This window comes from Polypterus senegalus, chromosome 13, assembly GCF_016835505.1.
Source record: "Polypterus senegalus isolate Bchr_013 chromosome 13, ASM1683550v1, whole genome shotgun sequence".
Classification (NCBI taxonomy): domain Eukaryota; kingdom Metazoa; phylum Chordata; class Cladistia; order Polypteriformes; family Polypteridae; genus Polypterus; species Polypterus senegalus.
Window position 1 is genome coordinate 22135702 of NC_053166.1, and position 27508 is coordinate 22163209.

Consider the following 27508-nt stretch of genomic DNA (forward strand, 5'->3'; position numbering starts at 1 on the left):
TGAATTCGTCTGAAGTAATGCCCATTAATGCTCTGGTCGTTTCTTGTTTTACCTCTTCGACGTCAGCAAAACGCCTTCCTTTCAAGTCTTTTTTCATCCGAGGGAACAAAAAGAAATCACACGGAGCTACATCCGGTGAGTAGGGTGGGTGGTTCAGGGTTGTCATACCGTTTCAATAACAATAGTTTCTGCAACCCTATTTTCAAGAAGAAAACAAAATTTCACTGCCGCGCGTTGCTCACGATAATTGGCCAATCATAAAAAAAACGACGCTTGCACAAAACTACTTTTAAAAAATTCACTGAACACGAGCACAACCTTCCAGACTGATGGCACTTGGCAGACTGACTTGTGAGGAGTGTAACTAGATCGCCCTAGCGGCCCAACCACGTACTACAAGTACCAACCTAACAACAACAAAATTCCGTTATTTTTGGGTCCCCTCATATATATATATATATATATATATATATATATATATATATATATATATATACATACATATACATACATATATACACAGTACATATATATAATGTAGTATAATTTAACACAGGCATATCACGGTGCACTATTTCATATTTGGGCCATGAGTTAATTGAACAAGTTAGATTTTATTTATTTATAAACTAGGGGGAAAAGCCCCCTGCTCACTTTGGTTACCCACCCCCCCTAAACCCTGCCCTCCTCCCCAGGGCGCACTTCGCACCAGCCACTTCGCATCTAGCCCGCTCACGTTGTGAAGGATTTGGGCTGAATGTATGCTAAGGAGATGCGGGCGGATCAGCTGCTTGCTTACTGTTGCCGAGCTGCGTGTTCTGCTTGTCGCACTGTGCGTCGATCATTTAAAAGCCTGTATAGCAGCTGTCCTTTAGTCTCACTGCTTTGTCTCACGGGACATCAAAGTGTCTTCCCAGAAGATCACGTTTCGACCCAAGTTTTTTTTTTATTATAATAGAGAGATATATTACCTATATCTATATAAATAAAGTTAAGAATGTCTGTCTTTCTGTCAGTATGTCAGAGCATCACTTGAGAACAACTCAAGGGATTTAAATTAATTTCGTATGTATATTGGTCTTGGTTCTAGTCAAAGTATAAAATGCCTTATTAGCTCAGGGATGGCTTCTTTCTTCCTGCTATGCAACAAATTATTTTCTTACATTTTTGAGTTCCAAACCAAGGATGCATACAAATAGATTTTCATGAAAGTTTCATGGATACATTAAACGTAGACTTATAAGCAGTTTATGCATCACCCCAGGGCAAATTCATGGGCTTTGACAGTAAATCATTTATGTTGAGGGGTACACCCTGTCAGAGCTAGCCATTCACTTTCAGGAGAATAAAGTCAGTGGATTTTGTTGCTTCTATTTCATTTTTTATTTGTTTTCAAATAATTTGCCTTCTAGAAAGAGAACCAATTTAAATCTGCTGATGCCAGAAGAACACATCTGATGTGGGATTTTGAAAGCCAAGGACAGCAAAACAACCATGTATTCATTTATTCAAGTTATTAAATCAAATGCTGTTAATCCTTCTACAGTTTTGAAGTTGTAATCATAGACGACTAACGCATGCCTGTATGAAAATAACAAATTTTTAAAAACATGACTTATGCCTAGTAATCCTGGCATCCAGTTCTGGTGCCCACACAACTGTGTAACGGAAAAAGTAGCTTAAGAAAATAGACAGACATTATTAGGCTTCTTGGGGTTGTAGGTGCCAAGGTGGATGGACAGGCATCCTGGCCAGGTTGGTTCATGATTCCTTTCCTTGCCAGGAGGCCATAATGGATGGACAAGGAGAGATTGCCTATCCAAAATAATTTCTCCCCCAGTGCAAATGATGGCAGTGCTCCTCTGGTTTGGACCCAGTATGGACACCCGCAGGAATCCATGGGATTTGTAGTCCTGAGGAACAGCCCCATTGGGTGCTGCCAAATGGTGCTGCAAGGAGAAGAATTCCCTGTTTTGTAGGACTTTCACATGACCTGGAAGTGCTTCCTCCATTCAGTTTTTATAGCACCGGAGGTACTCCCTGGTCCAACATAAAAGGGCGCTATCAATACTCCAGTTGAGTTGGAGGTGAGTGTAAGGAGGACAAAGCTCACCTGGGAGGTGTGGAGCAGAGAAAGAGAAGAGAAGAATTGTGTTACGGTTTGTTTATGCCTTGTGTAAAGCCTTTCTGCAAGGTATTTTGTATAAATAAATTAGAATTTGTATCGGTGAGGTTGTGTGTGTCTGAGGTTTGGGGTGTTTCAACACCCCCTGCTGGTCACAGTATAATGAAATAAACAGCTTTCTCGCTGCACCCTCACTGAGGCTGTTTCATTGATTATTTGTATTGAGTTTGAAAATGGAAAAATATTGACCCCCATACAAACAAACACATAGTTTTCACATCAATACTGTTATCTGTTGCTTTTATGAAAGCTTCTTAAATTTACAGCTTTCGTTTAGGGCTCCACTCATCTCTTTACTAAACTGTCTATAGGGCAGGGTTTCTTAAACTGTGAGCCATGAGTTGCTGCCGTTGACTTGCGAGTTAATGCTGTATTTAATGGTAATGGGTTGCAGACGGTTTGTGAAGTTGGTCTTGGTGGGTTGGTTAATATTTTCCACTAAGGGTGCTAGCTCCCTGGAAATACATTTGTTTTGCAATTGTGGCGTCTTAAGTAACCTGAACCTAAATAGATATATATTACATGGCATAACAGACAGGAAGCCACGACGAGACCTTGTGTAGAGTCTGCCATTTTCGTCTCTGCGTTGGAAGGATTTTCAGGATAGGATGATGTTATCTCCCATCCATCTGTTGGCTTCCCGTCTGTTATGCCACATAAACCGTCATTAATGAAAGCTAAGTTATGTGATTTCCTTCCGCCGTATTACTAAGGGACGGAGAAAACCTCTTTATACTATATCCATTTAGGTTCAGGTTACTTAAGAAGCCGCAATTGCAAAACAAGTGTATTTCCAGGGAGCTAGCGCCTCCTAGTGGAAAACAGTTAACCAATGGACAAGGGAGACCCCCTTTGAGAACTGAGGACGATCATCAGGACCACAGACGAGGTCTCTTGGAGAATCGTGGATGACCGTCCTTGATTAACCCCCTTCACAGTTCTCCAAGGGGGAAAGATCGTCCAGGTCATCCAGGTATTGAACAAGGAAAGTCTGTGAAATAACAAAAAAAAAAAAAGAAAGAAACCCTGCTCTAGGGTATAAGGAGCCCATTTTTACAAAACAGAAGGAACATCGTTTACTGCATTGTCTTTATCAGGGATGCATATTGTTGGACTCAATTTCTCATTGTGGAAATACATTTGTGCCGATATTCAGGAAATTACTCTTTTTTTTTTAATTATTTTAACTTCAAGTGCCCTTTAAGAATGAACAAATAAGGATGCTGCAGTATATTTCAGTTATTTTCTAAAAAGTTCTCTTTACCCAAGGATTTTGTCAAAGCACTCCAGCTTCATGAAAATTTCGTGTTGACTCTCCAGCTTCATGAAAATTTCGTGTTGACTGTGCACATTGTGCCGACCCCCCGGGACGGCCCAATGTGGTGCTCATATTCTGTTGGACATTATCCTGGAGTTCATTTTTCTAAAGTAGGGCCTCAGTTTGCACTGCTTACATTTCTTTCTGGATTTGCTCTTCGTCCATACAATATCATCCCAGTGGTCATCTTCCTCGTCACCAACCCATGGTCCCCAGGCACCCCCGTTCAGTTCTGGGTTTGCCCGTGGGTCATCGGCAGGGTAGCGGACTGGGATGGCAGTTCTGTTGTGGTAGGCCAGTCGGGCGAGCAGCTGCCGCACTACATCAGCATGTTGCTCCGAGATGTCGTAACGCTCGTAGGGGTCAGCAGTGATGTTGAAGAGCCAGACGGATTTCTTCAAAATATCTGTGCGCCTCTCCAGATTCCACCAGCTCCCAGGAAAGTCAGACAGAGTCTGGGGTGGAATCCAGTCACTGTAACCAGGATCACCTGTCAGCAGTTTCCAGTCCCCAAAGCGAATGGACGCTTGCACTGCGGTGTTCCACAGGTAGTAGCCTTTCTCCCAGGATCCTGATCTGGCATGGTTATATAGTGGATCAATGTTGTGTAGGATCTCTATGCGTGGTGACTCTTTGCCCTCACTGATGGCCGGCCACACGTTAAAGCCATCAAGCCCTTCAGAGTCAGAAATGTTCCCTCCTGCCAGGCTGACCAAAGTGGGATACCAGTCTGTGATGTGCACCAAGGCTTTGCTCACACGCCTCCTGCGTTTCAAAAGAGGGCTGTGGACAAATCCTAGGCCCCTAACCCCACCTTCCCAGTATGTTCCTTTGCGCCCCCGTAGAGGCCAGTTGCTGCCTCCAGAGAAGGGGTGCCCACCATTGTCAGTGGAGAAAATAATTACACTATTTTGGTAATAGCCATACTTGCGGAGTGAGTAGGTCACATTTTTGACAGCTTCATCCATGCAGGTCACCATAGCTGCGTACTTACGCCGTACCACGCTTCCCATGTCTTTGTACTTGTCGATGTACTCTTTAGGGGGCTGAAGCGGTGTGTGCACTGCCTGGAAAGATAAGAAGATGAAGATTGGCTGACGAGGGTCATGGGTTGCTAGGATTTTCTTAACCCGCTGAGTGTAGAGGTGAGTCGAATATTTGCCACTCTGCTCCCACGCCACTGTCTCGCCTTCGTGCAAGTCAAAGCCACACATGCCCGGCCCATCACAGGAATCATACGAGTAGTAGTCTACACTGCCCGTAAGGGAGCCAAAGTAGGAGTCAAATCCTCGCCGTGTGGGCAAGCAGTCTCTCTTGTAAAAGCCCAAGTGCCACTTTCCTACCATGTGAGTGGTGTAGCCTGCCTCCTGCAGCTTCTGTGGAAGGGTCACCTGTTCTAGGGGCAGGCAGTTGGGCTGGCGTGGCCGAATGATGGAGTGCTGGAGTCCAGTGTGAATCTGATACCTTCAAAAGGGAAAAAAATAAGGAAAGCATAAATCAGTTACATAAGAAAGAAGAAGACCCCCACCAGCAGTGAGACTCTTTCATATTTAAAAATCCATTGTAGACCCTGTGGCACAGGGGTCTCAAGCTCCACTACTGGATGGCTGCAGTCAGTGCTAGTTTACTTATAATTCCTCTGTTAATAGACAGTCTGGGATTTTTAACAGTAAACGTTTGGCAGCCTCTAGCATCCTGGGTTCAAATCCTATGCTGAGGGTTGTGTTTACACATTGCACTATGGAACAAGATGAGTGCCCTGGAAGGAAGAAAACTGTCAGTTTTTAGAACTATAAAGGACCTAAATAATTACAAAAGCATTTACAGGACCCTTGAAGGGAACTTATCTAATTACATCTGCATTTTACTTCCTTTTCATCAAAACTGCGACCAATAATTTATCAATAGTTTAGAACTTTGACGTATGTGTCTTGTTATCCAAGAAATTTATGATGATTTTAGTTTAATATGTTCAGACCGTTTACAACTTAATAGTAAAATAATGGGAGACTGCACAGATGAGCAAAAGGATCAAGGCTTTTTGGGCCGTCATCCATCACCAAGATAGCTAACCAATCATATGTGTGTAATATCCCATGGTATGGAACCCCAACCATGCATTTTTGACATAAATAACAACCCGTCTCAGGGACCAGAGAATGACAAGAGATGGGGAGGGCAAAGTCAAAGACCGAGACGCTTTAGAAAGTGAGAGGACATTTCATCTGGATATCGGAGAACATGCACCACTCAGAATATTGAATCAAAAAGGAGGCCAGGATGGTACCAACCTTTGACATTAATGAATATTATTCACAGCGCATCACTTTTTCCACATTTTGTTATGTTACAGCCTTATTCCAGAAAGGATTAAATTCATTTTTTTCCTCAGAATTCTGCACACAACACCCCATAATGACAATGTGAAAAAAGTTTACTTGAGGTTTTTGCAAATTTATTAAAAATAAAAAAACTGAGAAATCCCATACACATAAGTATTCACGGCCTTTGCTCAATACTTTGTCGATGCACCTTTGGCAGCAATTACAGCCTCAAGTCTTTCTGAATATGATGCCACAAGCTTGGCACACCTATCCTTGGCCAGTTTCGCCCATTCCTCTTTGCAGAACCTCTCAAGCTCCATCAGGTTGGATGGGAAGCGTCGGTGCACAGCCATTTTAAGATCTCTCCAGAGATGTTCAATAGGATTCAAGTCTGGGCTCTGGCTGGGCCACTCAAGGACATTCACAGAGTTGTCCTGAAGCCACTCCTTTGATATCTTGGCTGTGTGCTTAGTGTCGTTGTCCTACTGAAAGATGAACTGTCGCCCCAGTCTGAGGTCAAGAGCGCTCTGGAGCAGGTTTTCATCCAGGATGTCTCTGTACATTGCTGCAGTCATCTTCCCCTTTATCCTGACTAGTCTCCCAGTTCCTGCCGCTGAAAAACATCCCCACAGCATGATGCTGCCACCACCATGCTTCAATGTAGGGATGGTATTGGCCTGGTGATGAGCGGTGCCTGGTTTCCTCCAAACGTGACGCGTGGCATTCACACCAAAGACTTCAATCTTTGTCTCATCAGACCAGAGAATTTTGTTTCTCATGGTCTGAGAGTCCTTCAGGTGCCTTTTGGCAAACTCCAGGCGGGCTGCCATGTGCCTTTTACTAAGGAGTGGCTTCTGTCTGGCCACTCTGCCATACAGGCCTGATTGGTTGATTGCTGCAGAGATGGTTGTCCTTCTGGAAGGTTCTCCTCTCTCCACAGAGGACCTCTGGAGCTCTGACAGAGTGACCATCGGGTTCTTGGTCACCTTCCTGACTAAGGCCCTTCTCCCCCGATCGCTCAGTTTAGATGGCCGGCCAGCTCTAGGAAGAGTCCTGGTGGTTTCGAACTTCTTCCACTTACGGAAAATGGAGGCTACTGTGCTCATTGGGACCTTCAAAGCAGCAGAAAGTTTTCTGTAACCTTCCCCAGATTTGTGCCTCGAGACAATCCTGTCTCGGAGGTCTACAGACAATTCCTTTGACTTCATGCTTGGTTTGTGCTCTGACATGAACTGTCAACTGTGGGACCTTCTATAGACAGGTGTGTGCCTTTCCAAATCCTGTCCAATCAACTGAATTTACCACAGGTGGACTCCAATGAAGCTGCAGAAACATCTCAAGGATGATCAGGGGAAAGAGGATGCACCTGAGCTCAGTTTTGAGCTTCATGGCAAAGGCTGTGAATACTTATGTACATGTGCTTTCTCCGTTTTTTTTATTTTTAATAAATTTGCAAAAACCTCAAGTAAACTTTTTTCACGTTGTCATTATGGGGTGTTGTGTGTAGAATTCTGAGGAAAAAAACGAATTTAATCCATTTTGGAATAAGGCTGTAACATAACAAAATGTGGAAAAAGTGATGCGCTGTGAATACTTTTTGGATGCACTGTACATCCAGACTTTGCTATCTGTTCATAACATACTGTTTTCTTAGCCCACTTTATCCTGCCCAGGGTTGCAGGAGCCTATCTCAACAAGCATCAAGTGCAAGGCAGGACGACACTTCACCACGGCGTGAACACTTGCACACACACACAAACACACACTAATACATAACAGGGCCATTTAGCATCACCAATCCACCAATTCATTTTGAATGTGTTCTGGTAGAGACGGCTTCTCATTGTAAGTTTTGTTTTCCTCTGCATTTCTGGCTTACTTTTACCAATTTCTTCTGAATTAACAATTTTGTTTAACATCCCTAGCCTTAGACCCTGAGAAAACAGTGCTAAAAGCATTAAGCCCTGATTGTCACTCAGGCAACGGTATAGACGCATCTCAAGTGAGCATTAGACCTGGGGATTACTCGGGCTGAAAAAGTGCTAACAGCATTAGTCCTGAGCGTGACTTGGGCAACCGTATAGACAGGTCTTATGTAAGGTTATTCCTGAGAGTTACCTTGGCAACGTCTTCATAATAACATAATGGTGTCTCGTAAGAAACGTTTTTCAGCAGCCCAGGTGATGCACGCTCTCAACAGCGATGTTTGAGGAGCCTCTCATCAGCGGTCATGACAAAGTGAATCTGTCTTCAGACGGTGGATTTGAAATGGACAGTGAAACCAAAAGTGATTCTGATGAATCCGGAAATGAAACTTGATTGTGTTTGGCTTTCTGTTGACCCTGCTTCAAATAAAGCAGTACCACCTTGTTTTAATTTTGAGGGGCAGCCAAGAATAATAGATGCGTTGATGGGCAAGATCTGCTACTTACTTTCTAGATGATGACGTGATCAAAACAATTGTTAAGACGAGCCATTACGCTGAACAGTGTTGAGTAAATGACTGTGCATGCAGTGCTAGTATCATCATCATCATCATTATTTTTATTATTATTATACTTTTTACACTTCTGACTTTGTGCTTTTAGTGTTTTGCATGTTTTTGACAGTATATACCCTATTATTAATATTATTTATTATTATTGTTATTATTATTTGTATCATTATTATACTTTTTGCACTACTGACTCTGTACTTTTCACGCTTTGCAAGTTTTACAGTAAAAAAATGAGATTTAATAAAAATTTCATTTTTCGTGCCAAAAAATATGATGCTTTTTACATGTTTTTTCCGAAAAAATATATACAGGGGGTCCTCGGGTTACAAAGTCTCGACATACAACGTTTCGAATTTACAGTTTTCTGTTACTACAGTACAGTACAGTATATTTATGTCCTTTTCCTTTTTCTGTAGTTTTTATGTTCTAGATCAGTGATGGCGAACCATTTAGAAACCAAGTGCCCAAACTGCAATCCAAAACCCACTTATTTATCGCAAAGTGCCAACATGGCAATTTAACCTGAATACCACCTAAAACTGAACACCAGCATAACCAAGGAGCTGGTGGTGGATTTTAGGAAGCCCAGGCCCCTCATGGACCCCGTGATCATCAGAGGTGAGTGTGTGCAGAGGGTACAGACCTATAAATACCTGGGAGTGCAGCTGGATGACAAATTGGACTGAACTGCCAATACTGATGCTCTGTCTGTCTATCTACTGAGCTTTTAGTTTAGAAAAGCCACTCATACATTAACATCTTTTGTCTTAAAAGAAAAACATAATAACAGAGCTTTCAATGATACAAAGAACTTTTTGTTGAAAGGTAAAAGTTTGCATTCGGTATGCTTTTGAACAATTAATGTGCTTTTTGCTGTTGTATACATGCTGATAATTTGTCTAACCTTGGCTCATACTTTGTAAGTCTGAGAGCAACACATGCAGCACTCAGGTCATCTGTTAGTCTGTTTCTGGTGTCAGATTTGATTTAATTCAAAGCTGAAAACAGCTGCGCACAAGCATAAGATGTTCCAAACAAAGTAAGGAAAGCAATCTCAAGTGCCTTCATTGACTTAAGATTATTTGGCAGAGAATTCCACACTTTAAGGATTTCATTTTCATAACTAACTGTGCTGTCCTTTGTCATCCCTTCGATCCTCTCAAGTGTTTCACGCAGGTCTTCCCTATTAAGCTCCGCCCCCAAAGCTTCCATTATATATTACGAGGTCGTGGATCAGGTGTGGCGATTAGCAACTCCCAGCAATAATTACAGATGGACGACTCCTCACCTGTGCGCTTGCGAGGACTGCCCACATCACAAAGCTCCGGAAACCGATCCGCCACTCTACCATAACCCCTTTAAGCGCGAGTGCGGCAATTATCTGTTAAAACTGGCCTTTTCAATTTTGAGCTGTGGACCCGCTATACCACATCCCCTCCAACCCCACCACGGGAATCACAGACTCAAAAGGCTGCAGTCCGTGCCGCACCCTCAAGCTGCATGTGTGCCGCCCGCCTTACCCCAGACAGGAGAGGAAGGAAGCGCTCCCATTGGGCTGCTGGGCGGAGGGGCAGGTGATGTGAGAAAAGTCCTCCGGCGCGCGTGAAGAGGGGGAGCGGTGAGGGAGCAGCCGGCCCCGCATTCCTCTGGCTTTATAGTAACGAACTATGTGCTCGGGCGACGGCGCGCATGCCCACTGAGAGGGCTCTGAGTGCCCCCTTTGGCACGCGTGCCATAGGTTCGCCACCACTGTTCTAGATTATGATTTTGCAAATGTGTTAGGATAGGTAAGTGATTTAGACTAGGGTGTGTTTCGACTTACACCAAAATTCGGGTTGCATCACTGTTGTAGGAACGGAACTGTGTTATAACCATAGGACCCCCTGTAATGCTTATGAGGTTAATGCTAAGGAGGTTAAGGATTGTGATTTGAATTTGGTGTTTATGGTTGCCTGCTTGACAACACTTTTTTGTCTCCTTTTGTATTCTGTTTGTTCAATATTTTTTAATTTATAAAGATTTTTTGAAGGACTAAAGGTCTATCATGGCTTTCCTCCTTTTCTTTACAGACATCTTAAATTATTGAGATTTCTTAGCATGTTTTTGAACTTTAAAGTTAAAAGCTCCTTTTGCTCCGGTGTAGGCCAAAGCCAGCCAATTTAGTGGAAGCTAGGCTGCCTTCTTGTGCATCTCCTTCCAGGCCTGTTTCCTTGGCTATGTTTGGAGGAATAACACCATTTTGGTCAAGTTATGAGAGAGGATCACAATATGGCGTCACGGAAATAAATAAATGAAGAAAGAGTTAAAGAAATCCATAAAGAAATAAGTAACGAAAAACATTTGTGACACATTTAATTATTCATGGTGACTAATCATTTTATTATTATTTATTTTTTGCACAATGCATTCATCTATTTAATTTTATCTGAAATATTCAGACAGAATGTCATTCCGTTTGTAACGCACTAATCACCAGTCGGCTTACCTTCACATTTTTTGTCATCTGGGCTTAAAAGCCATAAACACACGCTGAGAATTTTACAGACTCCATACACCACACAGAAAACAACCAGATGAAGGATTTGACCCCAGGATGTTGCAAAAGTGCCACCATCTAAACCAACAAAAGCTACATTTGAATACACTATTTTATTTATTTTTCAACTTCAAAGTTCAGATATGCAGCAGAAGGATCCCAAACTAAGAAAAGATTTCACTTTGTATTTAGAAATAGCTTTGCAATAAACCCCCGGCAGCCATTGCAGCTCTCCAGAAGTTCAAATTTGAGGCCCCTAGTGTGGTATCTCACTTTTAATAGAGTAACGGCAACGTATATAAACATTTAAAAAGTAATAATTACATGTAATTTAAAGAGAAAAAAACATCTTTATTTTACAGGGAGCCTTTTAAATGTGAACATCAATGGTGGAATATTTCAAATAAAATATGCAAATAAATATATGCAGTGTAAAATGTAACAATGAATAAATAAAAACACAATGATATTTGAACATAAATAATTAAATGTGTCATGAAATATGTTTTGGTGGCTTATTTCTTGTTAGATTTATTCAATTGTTTATTCGTTTATTTATTTCGGTGACACACAACATGAAGTACAGCTTGAAATGAAAGCTGTGATTTTTACCCGCCAATGTTGACAGGGTGGGCACTGGAGAGTACTGTGTTTTGATTGGCCCATGCACAAATCTTTGGTCATCTGTGATGCCTCGTGCCTGAAGCCATCAGACACCAACCACTCTTGAGACGTCTTGTAGTTCATGAACAGAGATTGACTATGGCAAGTGAGGAGACAACAACAGGGGTTAAGGCCAAAGTGGGTGTTTATTAAAAAGCAAATATTAAAAATGTCACTGTACAGTAATTAAAATACTTCAGTAAATAAATTAATACACTTGAAGAACTCTTATACAGCGAGATGCATTTCTGTAAAGTCCAAGTTGGCGTCCATGCATCTTTTACAAAGGGGAGGCTTCTGTCTGGCCACTCTGTCATAAAGACCAAATCATTGGAATGCTCCTGTGATGGTTGTCCTTCTAGAAGCTTCTCACACCTCCACATAGATTCTCTGGAGCTTAGCCAGAGTGACCATCAGGTTCTTGGTCACCTATCTTTCCATGGCCTTACTTCCCATGATTGCTTACTTTGGCCGTTGTAAGAAAGACGCTATATAGAGCCCGACCCGATTTGACATGGGAGACACGTGTAAAATTAAATAAACTTTTATTTTCTTCATCTGTGGGCTACGTCGTCCCCGTACCCACAGACACAACACATTCCCAAGCACTCAATAACCACAAATGTCTCTTCTTCTTTCTCCACCACTCCTCACCAAGCTTCGTCCTCCTCCCACCCAACTCTGGCCACTGAGTGGTGGTCACTGGCTCCCGTTATAGTTCACCCGGAAGTGCTCCAGGTGCTTGATCCCTGATTTCCGGGGGAGTCTGCTTACGCAGGGCTTTGTCTCCCCCAGCATGGTAGATGGCAGCAAGCCCAGGCTTGAATCCCTGCATGGGTGCCCACAAGTCTTGCCGGATATTGTAGTTCCCAAAAACAGACTTGTTGGGTCCTGTGTGGGCTGCCAGGGAAGGCTGCAGGATTTAGGAGCCACCGGAAGCACTTCTGGGGATTAGATAGAAGTAGCTTCCTGCCTCACATCAAGGAGCCCAAGTTGGGAGGAGGAGGACAAAGCTTGTGAGAAGGCATGGAGGAGGCGGCAGTGACAGAGAATGAAGGAAGAAAAGAATTAGAATTGTGCTGTGTTAGCTGGGATTGGCTCCAGCAGAACCCCGTGACCCTGTGTTTGGATTCAGCGGGTTGGAAAATGGATGGATGGATGGAATTGTGCTTTTGTGTTACTTATATTGTGGCTGTGGTGGGAAATGCTTATAGAGAAAGTGTTCCCACAAATTAAGACTCTATTGCCTATTAACTTGTGTTTGAGCCTGTTTGTGTTGTGTATATATATATATATATATATATAGGTCCCTAGGGGGCACTGCAGCTCCCCAAACTCCCAACACAACACAGGCTGGAACACAAGTTGCCAATGAATAAGGATTTTATTGTGTAAACTCTTATACGTAAGAGTTTCCCACACCATCATCACAATTACAATTATAAAAACAGTAGCACTCTCTGTAACTACATCATCAGGGTCTTCCTATCCCAATCTTCTCCGTTCCTCACAGCAAACTTTGTCCTCCTCCTTCTCCAGACTGTGGCTCCCAGAGTTGAGGTAGGCATTTCCTTTTATTTAACACCCTGAAGTACTTCTGGTGGCTCAGAAGCACTTCCAGTTGAGGTGGGAGCCCGACAAAGTTAGGCTCACCAGTACCCTCATCACCCCCCTGGCAGCACCCAACAGGGCTGACTTGACAAACTCCCTTTCCCAAGAAGCCCTGTAGGAATCCGTGGCAATGCTGTAAATGAGGGGGGACTCCATCAACCCTCCTGGGGGAGACAAAGGCCTGTTCAAGCTGTCTCCCAATGTCCTTCCAGGTTTTGGGTATCCCAGTCAGGTAAGGTTCCTAGCCGTCCCTCACAATATATAGAAAGAAGCTGTCTACTTTACTTCTGCATTCTGTGACCCTGCTTGTGAAGATAATTCAACACTCTTAACTGCCCCAGAGAGAGTATGCGTAATGGGACTCATATGGAACGTACAAGTTTGAAGAGGAGCCATCCTAACAGTCAGAAGCCCAATTAGAAGTTGAGAAAACTCTGGTTTGTTCAAATTGCAAAGACAGTTGCTTTGTGCATTCTGCAAAGGATGTTTACATCCCCAGAATCCAAAGTGGACATGTTGTATATGAAACATCATCTGTGAGAAGATAAGCAAATTCTGTGTGTCTTGTGCAGAGGACTGGTGTCCATTTCAGATGCTATATGGGTAACCTCCAGCCATTCGCAGTCCTATAATTAGGTTAAGCAGGTGTTAAAGTGGGCAGAAAAATCTGCTACAATTTGTGCCTACTCCTATATGCCAACCACTGTCTCTGACTGTGTCTCCATGTCTCACCTCAGCATGACCTGGAGTACATAAGATTGTCTCCATTATTTACAGAAGTACAGCTGCCATAAGCAGTCGCTTGACGGAATTGGAGGGAGCGAGAAATGGCTGCTGCATTTTTTTCCTCTCCCCACAAAATCCATTAAGCACTTTCTCGTTGCCAGCAGACACTGGAACATGTTTTTAAATTCTATCACTTCACAATAAGTAAATAAATAAATAAAAGACAAACACAAGGCTCTCGAGCACTCTCAATGGCACACAACGACACATTATGCAATTTACCAAAGCTGCAATCGCAAAGCCGACTCCCTGCACCAGCGTGCACTGGACTACGTGCTGTCAATTAAGATAATGGATGTGAAGAGCCTCTCAATAAAAAGCACGCTGAGCCGCTCGCAAATGGCCTTTCTGGGATCGCTCACTTTGCTGTTTATTCCACTGAAAAATGTTCCTGGCATTCTGCCCCTGAGCTGATGGCAGCGCAGGACTCAGACTTCAATTTTGCCACCATTATACATGAAAACAAATAATACTGTAGACGTAGTAGTCATTGAAAGGACCACCTTGGTCTGGGGGCACCAGGTGTTATCATTTGTGTAGGCTAGGGGCGCCACCGAACCCCAAACCCCAAACACAATCACACAAAACAAACTCCAGGGTTCAAATAAAGGGGTTTTACTAAAGAATACATTGTACCAAGAATAGGTGTTTCTTCTTCTTTCTCCCTTTCACCATCGCTCTACACCGCTCTGCTATTCCTCCAGACGAAGGTTGCCTATCTTATCTGCTCCCAGTTCTAAATCTCCTGGACAAGACAGCGTGGTCTCTCTTATTGAGGACCCTGGAGTACTTCCAGTGATGTGACATAGCTAGCTGGTAGCAGTTCCGGGTTATGAGGAAGCCAAGGAGATCCTCCCTCGGCAGCACCCTCTATTGTCTGCCAGGGATCCCTACAGGGCTGCTCCTCCAGACTCCAACTTTCATGCAGCTCTGCTGAAGTCCAAACTGGGATTCTGTATGAGAGACACTGCCACCTATTAAAGTGGGGAATGAACTGCTCCTTGCTCTGCTCTCCAGCCAGTTCCTGTGATCTTCCCACCCAGGGCAGGATTTATTCCATCCTTCTATCGTGGCATCTCAGCTGGGTAAGGACTCCACCTCCATCCTGTGCAGGACACTCAACGATCCTTTTGGGCATCTACGCTTTCTTCTTACCTAATATAGTTTTGGCAATAAACCCCAGTGAAGGTGAATCCAGCTTTACAAAACTAAAATTGATAAACCCTACGTTTCCTTCAAACCAGGGAGAGCTCCTTCTTTGAGAAGGGTTCAACTGCAGCCACATCTTCTAAGGTCTCTGACAACACCCTTATTGATGCCACGATGCACTTGTTGATGTCACTCGTGACACACACTTTGACGTCATTACCAGAAGTCGAACTAATGGTAATTATTTTATTGAGCAAAAAGAAATATCAACAGGATAGAGTCGGGGATTACGATGAAGGACTTGGTTGTATCTCTCACTAATATTCATTACTATAACATTTGACTATTTAGGAAAAAGCCTAAAATGGCAACATTTAGGGGGCATGTTTTCATTGATGTACACTATATGGCCAAATGTCTCTGGACGCCTTACCATCACAACTATATGAGTTTGTTGGACATTTCATTCCAAAACCCATGAGCATGAATATGGAGATGGTCCCCCTTTCCAGCTAACAGCAGCCTCCACACTTCTGGGAAGGCTTTCCAGAAGTTTTTGGGAGTGTGTCTTAGGGGAATTTGTACCATTTCAGCAAATAAAAGAGAATTTGTGAGGCCAGGTATACATGTTGGATGAGAAGACCTGGTCCACGATCGGCATTCCAGTTCACCCCATAGTTGTTCTCAATAGGGTTGATGTCAGAGTTCTGTGCAGGGCACTTGAGTTTCTTCACGTCTTTATGGACCTGGCTTTGTGCACAAGGGGCACAGGGATCTTTGTTCCTTCCCCAAATTGTCACCACAAATTTAGAAGTGCACAATTGTCCAAAATGTATTGGTCTGCTGTAGCATTAACAGTAACCTTCACTGGAACTAAAGGACCTGGCCCAAAACCTTACTAAAATTTATAGTAGGCACTAGGCAGTCCAGAATTTGTTCTTCTGGCATCTGTCAAACTCAGATCTGTCCATCAGGCTGCCAAATCAAGAAATGTGGCTCATCAGTCCAGAGAAGACACTTCCGCTGCTCTAATCTATATATATAAAGGAGAGTTGGGATCCAGGGGAATGTGTTTGTGTGTTTGTGGAGGGATGGAGAGTTAAGGCAGGTGGGGGAGTCACGTGATCATCTCCCCTCCCATTCACGTCATTTCATTCACTTCAATTCGCTCTAAGCTGAACTCCGCAGCTGACTCAGTCCTGCCGTTCTTTTTCCTTAGTGTTTAGTCCTCTCTCCTTTACTGATTTATATAAAGGAAAGTTGGGCTCCGAGAAACTGTGTTTGTGTGTTTGTGGAGGGATGGAGTGTTAAGGTGGGTGGGGGAGTCATGTGATCATCTCCCTCCCCATTCACTTCATTTCGCTCAGAGCTGAGCGCCGCAGATGACGCAGTCTTGCCGTTCTTTTTCCTTAGTGTTTAGTCTCTCCTTTACTGATTTACTGTTTACTAGACGCAGCACTTACTGAATAGTACATTTTTCCCTTAGTGTTTCTACTTAGTGTTTCTTAGTGTTTAGTAGACGCGGTGTGCCGGTGTTCCCGGCGGTGTTGTGGTTTACTGTTAATTTTTACTTTGTTTTTGTACTTTAGTGTTAATAGACTTTTACTTTATCTCATTTACTGTTGTTTTTTACTGTTGTTCCCGGCGGTGTTGCCCTTCTTTACTTTATCTCATTTAGTGTTTGGTAGACTTTTACTTTATCTCATTTACTGTTGTTCCCGGTGGTGTTGCTGTTTTTCCCGTTTCTATTTTTTATGTAGCATGTTCACGAATTAGTCATAGAGAAAATGTATATATTTTGGCTCAAGGAGGACAAACCAAAAATGTCGTATATAAAGAAGCTCTATAAGTCGCATGTAGATACATAATTATTCCAACTACAGCGACTGCAGAGAAGCACACAAGATCTGCTAGTGGTGGTATATTTGAACAACTCCAGACAACACTTGGCATTGTGGATAGTTATTCTAGGTTTCTTTGCAGCTGCTTGGCAATGGAAACCCATTCAATGAAGGTCCCAACATACAGTTCACGTGCAGATGTTACTTCCAGAAGCTGGAACTCTTTTGTGAGTGATGCTACAAATGATGGGCAATTTCTATGCACTTCAGCACTCGGTAGCTTCGCTCTTTGAGATTGCATGGTCTACCACTTTGTGGCTGAGCTGTTGTTGCTCCTTGACTCTCCCGCTTCACAATAACAGCACTTACAGTTGACTGGGGCAGGATTGAGCAGAGCAGAAAGTTCACATACTTACTTGTGGCAAAGATGGCATCATATGACCGTGCCACGTTTGAAGTTACTGAGCTCTTCAGTACGACCCATTCTGCTTCCAATGGAGACTGCATGACTATGTGCTTGTGTTTATGCACCTGTTAGCAATGAAACCCCTGAACGTAATAATTTGGAACGGTGTCGAAAAACTTTTGGGTACTTAGTATAGCAATTATGGTCTACAGTTATAATGTATGACCTTCTTTGACTCCCTACCACCCTAAAAAAGAGAGGAGCTCACTCTCGCGAGTTGTGCTCGACTTGACGTGTCCTATCATCAGAACTTCCACAGCTGCTTTAGAGTAAAAATGCAAACAAACTTGTCTTACAGCAAGCCAAACTCACATTTACAGATCACTCAAAATGCATTTCAGATATCTAAAAATGGCATGCAGCATTTCAGCTGTCTGAAACTGAATTCAGGATACGGAATGTCAAAATAAGTTCTACAGCGCATTTTGAGATACCTCAAATGCAATTCGAGATATCTGAAAATAAAGTCGCAGTGCACAGGAAGTTAGATTTTTCTATCATTTCTTTGGCCATTTCATTTTTTTAAATATTGTTTTCAAGCTTTTGAAGACCAACTGTCAAATATATTTTTAACATTTTTATTCAGACTTTGGTCTGTGACACAGTTGTACCCAGTGCTCAGATGTGCTGGCGTGTACCATGTTAAAACTGATCATTTCTGACTCCAGCAGGGAATAAAAACTTTCCGTCCTTGGGATTGTTTTTTAATAATAGTTGTTTTTAGGGTATTATATCTATTGGTTATATCTGTTTTTATTTCAAAGAGCTGAAAATTAATTATATTCTCCTACGGTGCCATAATGTCCTTTTATGGGCACCAACATTTTTGTTGATTGTCGCTATGCACTTACCAGGCAAGATAAACAGGAGCGTGTAAACTCAGCAGCACAACTGTATAAAGACCAACGGTGCATTCCCCCAGTTGTCTCAGATTTCAGATTACTCCCTTCCAAAATCCCTTCACTAATCATTTTTCTTAGGTAGTTCCGGTTACGAATTCTTATTCTGTTCCTTAACTTTGTGGTAATTGTCTCTGTATGGTTACAAAATCCTGCACTGTATCCTGACTTTGATTCACATCCTTGGTTTGTTTTTTAACCTCCTTAGCGTTAGACCCAAGCGTTACAAACAGTGCTAAAAGCATTAGTCCCGAGTGAAACTTGGGCAACTGTATAGATGCGTCTTGCATAAGACCCGAGGATTACTCATGCTGTAAAAGATGAGCTACAACAACAGAATGTCGGGCTCCACTCCTGTCAGCCAAAAATAGAAAGCTGAGGCTACACTGGGCACTGGTTTACTAAAACAAAACATCAGATGACTGGAAAGATGAAGTCTGGTCTGATGAACCTTAGTTTCGGCTGAGGCACACATTTGGTAGGGTCAGAAAATGGAGCCAACAGCATGAATCCATGCATCCAATGTGCTTTGTGTCAACAGTCCAGGCTGGTGGTGGTGTAATGGTTTGGGGAATGGTTTCGTGGCACATTTCTGGCCTGTTAATACCAATCAATCATCACTTGAATGCCACAGTCTATTTGAGCTTTGTTGGTGATCATGTACATTGCTTTATGGCCACAACTGACCCATCTTCTAATGGCTAATTCCAGCATAATAATGTACCATGTCACAACGTAAAAGTCATCTCAAACTGGTTTCTTGAACATGATAATGGGTTCAGTGATCTTCCTTGTCAATGGATCTGAATCCAGCAGAACGCTTTTAGGATGTGGTAGAAAGGGAGATTCATAGCACGAATGTGCAGCTGGCAATTCTGCAGAAACTGCAGGGTGCTATCTTGTCAACATGGATCAGAATCTCAAAGGAATGTTTCCAGCATACTGTATTGTGGAATCCATGCCACAAAGAACTGAGGCTGTTTTAAGAGCTAAATGAAGACTGCTAAGGTGTATAGAATCTACAAATTATTCTCTATATTTTTATTATTATATTTTGCTCAATCCCAACAAGATGAATTCAGATGTAGGACACTTGTATTGGCATTATAATCAAAAAGGCATATCCTCTTCCCTTCCACCTCACTTTTATAACAGTTGTTCACAGCATATTGCTAAAATGGTTTTACAGCCTGGGAAAGGAAGGCTGAGCCGATACCGGAGGATATTGATTACTTTATGGATGGACATCCGGGACAACAATTTGGTTTACAGCCTGGGAAAGAAGGACATGGCGATGATTTTGGCAACATCAAAAAAACTTTATTATCTGGGAAAAGATAGATTAAAGAGTTGGAGCAAAATTCATCCTTCATATTGACAGCCAGCCAATAAGGTGCAAGCAACAATCATGTGTTGTGAAACCACGGCACGAAACATTATAATAAATATGCTTCATTTGAAAGTAACGTCAGAAGAGAAACAGCGATGACAAAAGAGCGACTTCAGAAAATAAAGCAAACACACGTATGACCAGTTTTCATCCGATTGTCAGTTAAGAGCATTTTCATGAACATCGATTGCTAAATCAAATGCCGCACTGGAACTTTCATCCTTGCTAAAAACACATTACTTTAACATGGCTTTCTCATAACTTCATTTTACTTTAATCCTGATACTCTGTATATTCAATTAATTTTCATTATTATTCATAGTGGCTCCGCAATCCGTACTAATCCCTACTCTCTCTTCTGTTCTCTCTCTTCGATCTGCACCACCACCACCTAATCAAAGCACCATGATGTCTCTACATTGATGGATTAAAGGCCAGAAGTCCACGTGACCATCATTATCAAGTCTTTCCATGAGAACCCTGAATACAATGAGTGAGGACTGATCATTTATGTTATGTACAATGCCTAGAGGGTGCTGGCCGGTCTCATAGCCTGGAACCCCTGCAGATTTTATTTTTTCTCCAGCCGTCTGGAGTTTTTTTTATTTTTTCTGTCCTCCCTGGCCATCAAACCTAACTTTTATTCTATGTTAATTAATGTTCTGTAATTTTAATTCTTACTTTGTCTTTTTTTCTCTTCTTCATCATGTAAAGCACTTTGAGCTACATTATTTGTATGAAAATGTGCTATAATATATATATATATATATATATATATATATATATATATATATATATATAAATATTGTTGTTGACATCACAGATTCCTTTCAGTAAGCTTTTTTAAGACTATTTTATCCAGACTTTACTATTGATCTTATTTTCTATTGCTTATTATTGTTCTTTAATAAATAGTAACTTGTTTTCATCTTTCTATGCTTTGTCTTAATGTCTAGAGTGACTGAAATAATAAGGTAGATTTCTTTGAGCACCTGGTGTAGCCAGAGATTTGCCATTACCTCTGTGCTGTGAGGTTTATTAAGGCCAAGGGTGTGAGCTCCACCCAATAGTAGGGAACAGTAGGTAAAGTAAGACATTCTTGGCTGATAAATGGCCTATAGTCAAGAGTACGGAGTCTTTGTATGTTTTAATATTTTCTTGGAGACCAAAAGTAATATTTAGGTCTGAGATCTATTTAAAACCTTGTATGTTGTTCATCCTGATAATAAGTAAGTCTCTTGAAGTGCTGAGAGAGTTGAAAGTTGAGTTATTCTTATAGCACTTGTGTGGTTTAAAGTGTTAAAAGTTAGCCGGCTATGTGTGTGTCATTCGTAGGGCACTGTTGTGGCTAGGGTCTGAGTGTGTGTATCTATGTATGTGTGTGTTATTATTTAGGGTGCAGGAGTAGACCAATCCAATAACGACCTTGACAAGTGTAAGGGGTAAACAGACGATAACACAAAGACATCCCCAGTATTATAACTGTCAGTCATTGTCCAACCCGCTATATCCTAATACAGTGTCATAGGGGTCTGCTGGAGCCAATCCCAGCCAACACAGGATGCAAGCCAGGAACTGTGGTCCTAAAAATTTGTTGTGTCATTTTCTAACCCATTTAATTCCAGAGCAGGCTTGCGGGGGGAGCTATCCCAGCTAGTATAGGGCACAAGGCAGGAACAAACTTGGACTGGGTGCCAGTGCATCGCAGGGCGGACATTGACAACCACACACCAAACAACCAATTTAGCATTGCCCATTCATCTAACCTTCACGTCTTTGGTCAGCAGGAGGAAATCGGAACACCCAAAGGAAACATGGGCAAAACATGCAAACTCCACACCATGACTTTGCTCTGTGAATAAATGTCTAAACATAAAAACGACAAGCTATGCTTTTGTAACATAACCCACAAGGCTTAACTTTGGCACCCTTTGTGACCTTGAGTGCCTCTGTTCATTCACATTATAGAAATGTGCAAACAAGTGCAGCATCAACTTGTGATTTGTAAGCCACTCTGGACATAAGGGTCAGCTATTTCAATAAATTCAACAAACGTTCAGCTCCAATTAGGACAGCTAGAAAGCTTTACTGTATTGCTTTTAGTGAGAAGTCATGCAAAATGGCACCTTTTATTGGCTAACGAAAAAGATTACAATATGTAAAATTTCAAGGCAACTCGGGCCCCTTCTTCAGGCAAGATGTAGGCCTGATTGCCTCGAAATCTTGAATATTGTAATCTTTTTAGTTAGTCAATAAAAGGTGTTATTTTGCTTGACTTCTCACTAAATATCCATAATGGCTAACACTTTACAGCACCCTAGTACTACTCTGTTGTTTTGGCATTTTATGTACACCCAGATCATGCACTACCTTCATTTCGGAAGAGAATTGGGAGAATGCAAACAAGAGCGAAATAGAAATGAATTTGAAAGTGGAAAAACAGAAGAGCTTCACCAGGGGGAGCTGCTTGTATGTCACTCATCTTTAAAGCAGCCAGTCAGACAAGATGTACTGCTGAACCGAGAGATATGCGTGACTTCATGCATCCTGTCAGCCTAAAGAATAAGCTCGGCTTTTCATTGACCCGAGGGCACCATTAACTTGGTAAAAGTGCACACTGTCCTCTCAGAAGTGTCACTTCCCCAGGGGTGGCTCTGACGACCTGCTGTATTCATGTCAGTTCTTTCTCTCAAGCACCCAATCACCTTGAGTAGAGTGTGAAATGTGAAGTGCCAGACCCCTGTGCCAGTCATTTCATTTGTTTGCTAGTGAGAATTTATTTGAAAACCTCTATGGAGTAAAGATTTTACGCTATGTCAGGAAACACCTGCAGGAGACAGGGGTCTCTCGATCAGCACATCACCAGAGAAAAGCAAATGTGGCTACGGTCAGCATGCAGTGAATGAGATCAGTGCTCATATTTTTCCCAGGTGGCATTAGCATGTTTGTTCAGTTAAGGAATTTTAATTGGTTTGGACCCATTTGGTATCGCCATGCATGCAACGTTGCTGTTTTGCAGGTCTCTTTAAACAATTAGAGCAATTACTGTTTGGATGGCTGGCTCTAACAGGGGACACTTGCTCCCTGGGATTGTGTTCTTTATAGAAAATAATAATTCTTTCCATTTAAATAATGCTTTTCCTACTACTCAAAGTACATTTTATAGTAAGTGGGCGGCCACTTCAACCACCATTAATGTGTGGCATCCACCTGGATGATGCGACGGCAGCAAGTATTGCACCGATATGCTCACCACACATGAGTTATTAGGTAGTGAAGTCATGAAAGAAATAGCCAGTTAGAGGAAAGGGATGATTAGGGGGCCAGAATGACTAGGCCATGTAGAGCAATCTAATTTGGATATCATGATATACCCTACTCTTTACAAAGGATACCCAGGGGCCTCAATTGAATGTTTCATTGGAAGGATAGCGTCATTTTTACAGCACAGTATCTTCAGTCACTGGACTGGAATCCACATTCAGACCACTTGGTAAGCACCCACCGCTGGCCTCACCAGCACCTCTTCCAGCAGCAACCCACACTTATTTCCTAAATGGTCTCCAATGTAAGTACTGGCCGGGCCTGAACATGCTTAGCTTCAGGTGGATAATGTCTTCTGAAGTGCATGCAGTAAGGCTGTATTTAAAGCTGTATATATAACTCTTCAGTAACCATAGCAGAAATAATTAGAGCATAGAAATATGGCACAAAAAGAGATTTTATATGTATATATATATATTGTGAGAGATGGCCAGCAGTTTATCCCGGCCAACACCACTACGCCGTTAGATGGAGTCCTCCCTGCAACATGGAGGTGCCCTGAATGCTCACAGGGCGTCATGGACAATGGAGTTTCGGCTTCACAGCCCTGCTGCATACCGTGGGGGCCGCCAGGGGACGCTGCAGGGAGACACGAGTGTTTCTATTATATCCCGGAAGTACGCACTAGTCACGGGGATGGAAGAAACAAAGTACTTCCGGGCTGAAGAAAAGGAGAAGATTTCATCTGACCCAGAAGTGCTATGGATTCACATGGACTGAAGGACAGAAGCACGTCCGGGTCACGAACTATATAAAGGACTATGGGAAGCCCAGCAGACTGAGCCAGAGTTGGGAGGGAGTGTGACAGAGCTGCTGGGTGGAGAGGAGGATTGATTATTGTTATTATTGTGATCATTGATTTATTATTTGTGTAGTGTGAAGGTGGAGGTGCTTTGTGCACATAATTCAAGAAATTAAATTAATTTCTGATATGTTACCTGGGGTCTGAATATGTTGTCTGCGGGTTTGGAGGAGTGAAAGCGCCCTCTACAGTCACAATATATATACCAGCTCCCCAAACCCAACACAGACAGACAAGATCCTCAATACCAGCACAACACAGCCATTTTATTAAGCTTTGAGAAACACTTCCCCACACATTCTCCACCTTTGCAACACAGCATTTTCTTTTTTCTGTCTCTGTTCACCTTCACTCCTCCTGCAGTAAACATCATCTTCTCCCTCCTGACTCTGGATCCTAGAGCAGTGGCAGAATGGCTCCTTTTATCCTGCATCCAGGAGCACCTCCGGTGGTCCATTAAAATGGCCCAGAAGAGCTTCCAGGTGAGGTGGAAGCCCGATGAAATAGGGCTCCACAGTATCTGCTACATCACCTGGTGGCAGCCATGGCACCCAACAGGGCTGTGCCAAAGTTCAACTCCCATAAAGCCCGGTGGGAATCGCGCTGCTGCAACCCAGGGGGCTGCCATCTAGCACTCAGGTGGAGGTAATGCCATGTACATGTTCACTCCCCCCCGCGTCCTTCAATTACAGAGGCATCCTGGCTGGGTAAGGGCCCTGGCCATCAGCCACAATATACTGTTTATATTTAACTTGCTTTAAAATGCAGCTTTCACTCTCAATATACATTGTGGTATAATCATTGATACATACAGAAGAGAAAACATTAGAGATGTACAATCATAGTCCAGTTCTTTAGTGAGGAATGCTAATGATTGTATATCTGGTCCCTCAGGGTGCAGAAGGCATTCTTCTTGCAGACAGCTTCTGGTTTCTAGAAGGTCACTCACCATTATTAATACCCCCACATGTTGCAAATTTAGACAGGAGTCCCCGTGGGCTATGATGTTTGCTGATGACATTATGATCTGTAGAGATAGTACGGAGCAGGTTGAGGAGACCCTGGAGAGGTGGAGATATGCTCTAAAGAGGAAAGGAATGAAGGTCAGTAGGAACACCAAGACAGAATCCATGTGTGTAAATGAGAGGGAGGTCAGTGGAATGGTGAGGATGCAAGGAGTAGAGTTGGCGAAGGTGGATGAGTTTAAATACTTGGGATCAACAGTACAAAGTAATGGGGATTGTGTAATTGAGGTGAAGAAGAGAGTGCAGACAGGGTGGAATGGGTGGAGAAGAGTGTCAGGAGTGATTTGTGACAGACGGGTATCAGCAAGAGTGAAAGAGAAGGTCTACAGGACAGTAGTGAGACCAGCTATGTTATATGGGTTGGAGACGGTGGCACTGATCAGAAAGCAGAGACAGAGCTGGAGGTGGCAGAGTTAAAGATGCTAAGATTTGCATTGGGTGTGACGAGGATGGACAGGATTAGAAATGAGGACATTAGAGGGTCAGCTCAGGTGGGACAGTTGGGAGACAAAGTCAGAGAGGCGAGATTGTGTTGGTTTGGACATGTGCAGATGCTGCGTATATTGGGAGAAGGATGATAAGGATAGAGCTGCCAGGAAAGAAGAAATGAGGAAGGCCTAAGAGAAGGTTTATGGATGTGGTGAGAGAGGACGTGTAAGTGATGGGTGTGACAGAGCAAGATGACGAGGATAGAAAGATATGGAAGAAGGTGATCCGCTGTGGCAACCCCTAACAGGAGCAGCTGAAAGAAGAAGAAGAAATTACCTTTTCATGAAACTTTCCAGGTATGGGTATTTACCATCTGAGTTTATCTTATGTGTGGACTGTGCACTTCTTTTTCTTTCTGTCCACAGTGGACCTGCTCTATTCACTCATGGCCTCTAACCGAAAGTGATGGATCAGGCCTGCTTTAATCCCTCCCTGAAAGATCTCTCCCCACATCAGCTGCATGTATTCTAACACAATTAGGCTCCCAAATCACAATTATCAATTATTTTTCAGTTCTGCTTGTAGTGGTAGCGCTGTTCACGTCCAGGTCCTAGAGTGTGGAGCTTGCGAGTTTTAACTTTGTCTGCGTGGGTTTCCTCCCACAGTCCAAAAGCAGGCAGTTTAAATGAATTGGTGGCTCTGTGTTTGGTGTGTGGCTGTGTATGTGTGTGTGTTTGCCCGGTGATGGACTGGCACACTGTTCAGGGTTTGTTCTTGCCTTGTGCCCTATGTTTGCCGGGATAGGCACCAGCTCCCCCCCGGCAACCCTGGTTAAGTGGGTTAGAAAATGACATCAGAATCAGAATTCACTTTATGGGTCAGGCACATTCATGTGTACTGGTAATTTGTCTTGATATTATTGGTGCAACATACAAGGACAACACAGAATTCAAAAGAGAAATATAAGAAGATAAAAAGTAAAATGATAAAAATGTGATGCAGCACACAAGGGCAATACAAAAAATAAAGAGACAGTAGGATTAAAATGTCCAGGTAGTCTAGTGTGCAGGTATACATAGACACTGAGTAGAAGCTCGGACCTGAATAACAGAATAACTGCACTATTGACATGACATGTTGTTGTAGCTTTCACTGCACAAAGACGTCTACTGGAGAGAATCTTTGGAACAAGTGGTGCCCTGAGTGAGTGGGATCAGCAATGGTCTTTGCAGCCCACTTCTTTACCCTGGACTCATATTGGACTTGAATGTGATGGGATGGATGCCGCGCACATGGGCAGGTATCCCAGCCAGGATGGAGTATGGGTGACGATTGTCCTCTTTTACCCAAAAGACAAGCAGAAGATACCAATGTGACAGTGGGTATGTTGGAATTCTGGCTGGGTTGTACTCAGGAGCAATACTGGGAAGATAGTGTAAAGGAAGGACAGGGGGAGAAAACCCGGCAGGACCATGGGCTTCTCCGGCACAATAGGACGTAGCCTCCCTGGGCTGTTTTACCTGCGCAGATACCCACAACGCACACTGGATGTTGTAATCCTCAAGAACAGCCTTGTCAGGTTCAGTGGGGGTGGTAAAGGGATTCATCATCTCTGCTTTATGGCACTTCCATTTGACTCAGAAGTGCTTCCATCGGGTAATTCTCTAGCAAAGAATAATCTCCCAGGTCCAGGATAAAAGAAGCTGCTCAGCCTCATCCAGGGAGTCAGAGTCAGGTGGAAGTGGAAAAAGAAAGAGAAAAAGTGAAGAGAATTGTGTTTATTGCACTACTGGAATCTTTGTGGAAGGCAGTTGTAAAAATAAACTGGTTTCATTTAAACGTGATAAGTGAGGTTGTGTCTGGGTGCTCTCTGGCACCCTCTAGTGTTTACAGTGAGGTAAGCTACAGTTTGTGATCTTTTCACAGGCTCTGAGGATGTGCTTCAGGTTAGTCTTAGTCTAAACAGAGGCAGCACCAAACCAGACAGTTATACTGTAGATGAGGTCAGAATGGACTTGACGATGGCTGTGTAGAACTGGACCAGTACTGCTTGATGGAGACTCGGGAGGAGGAGGAGGTTGAGAACATGCGCTGATAGCGTGTTACTGTACCCACCACACACTGAGCCACCTGGATTGGGATCCCAGTGCAGTGGGTAACACCTCAGCAGCACACTGAAACAGTGTGAGTTTTTGTTTTTTACGGTGGCTGGAGTACCAGGCCGGCCACCAAGCCCAAAGTCTTTTCCCTGTAAGTTGGAGGA

The 27508-nt window shown here is 42.9% G+C and overlaps 1 protein-coding gene across 1 annotated transcript in view; it reads right to left on the bottom strand.

The window, feature by feature from the left end:
• Positions 1 to 3265: 3265 nt before the first annotated feature.
• Positions 3266 to 27508, bottom strand: part of arsib (arylsulfatase family, member Ib) — a 69967-nt gene continuing 45724 nt past the window's right edge. The window contains exons 2-3 of the mRNA XM_039774498.1: positions 3518 to 4967; positions 3266 to 3487 (exon numbers count right to left, since the gene is read on the bottom strand). Of these exons, the coding sequence (XP_039630432.1) occupies positions 3572 to 4967 (1396 nt within the window). The 3' untranslated portion in view covers positions 3266 to 3487; positions 3518 to 3571. The remainder of the gene's footprint in view (positions 3488 to 3517; positions 4968 to 27508) is intronic.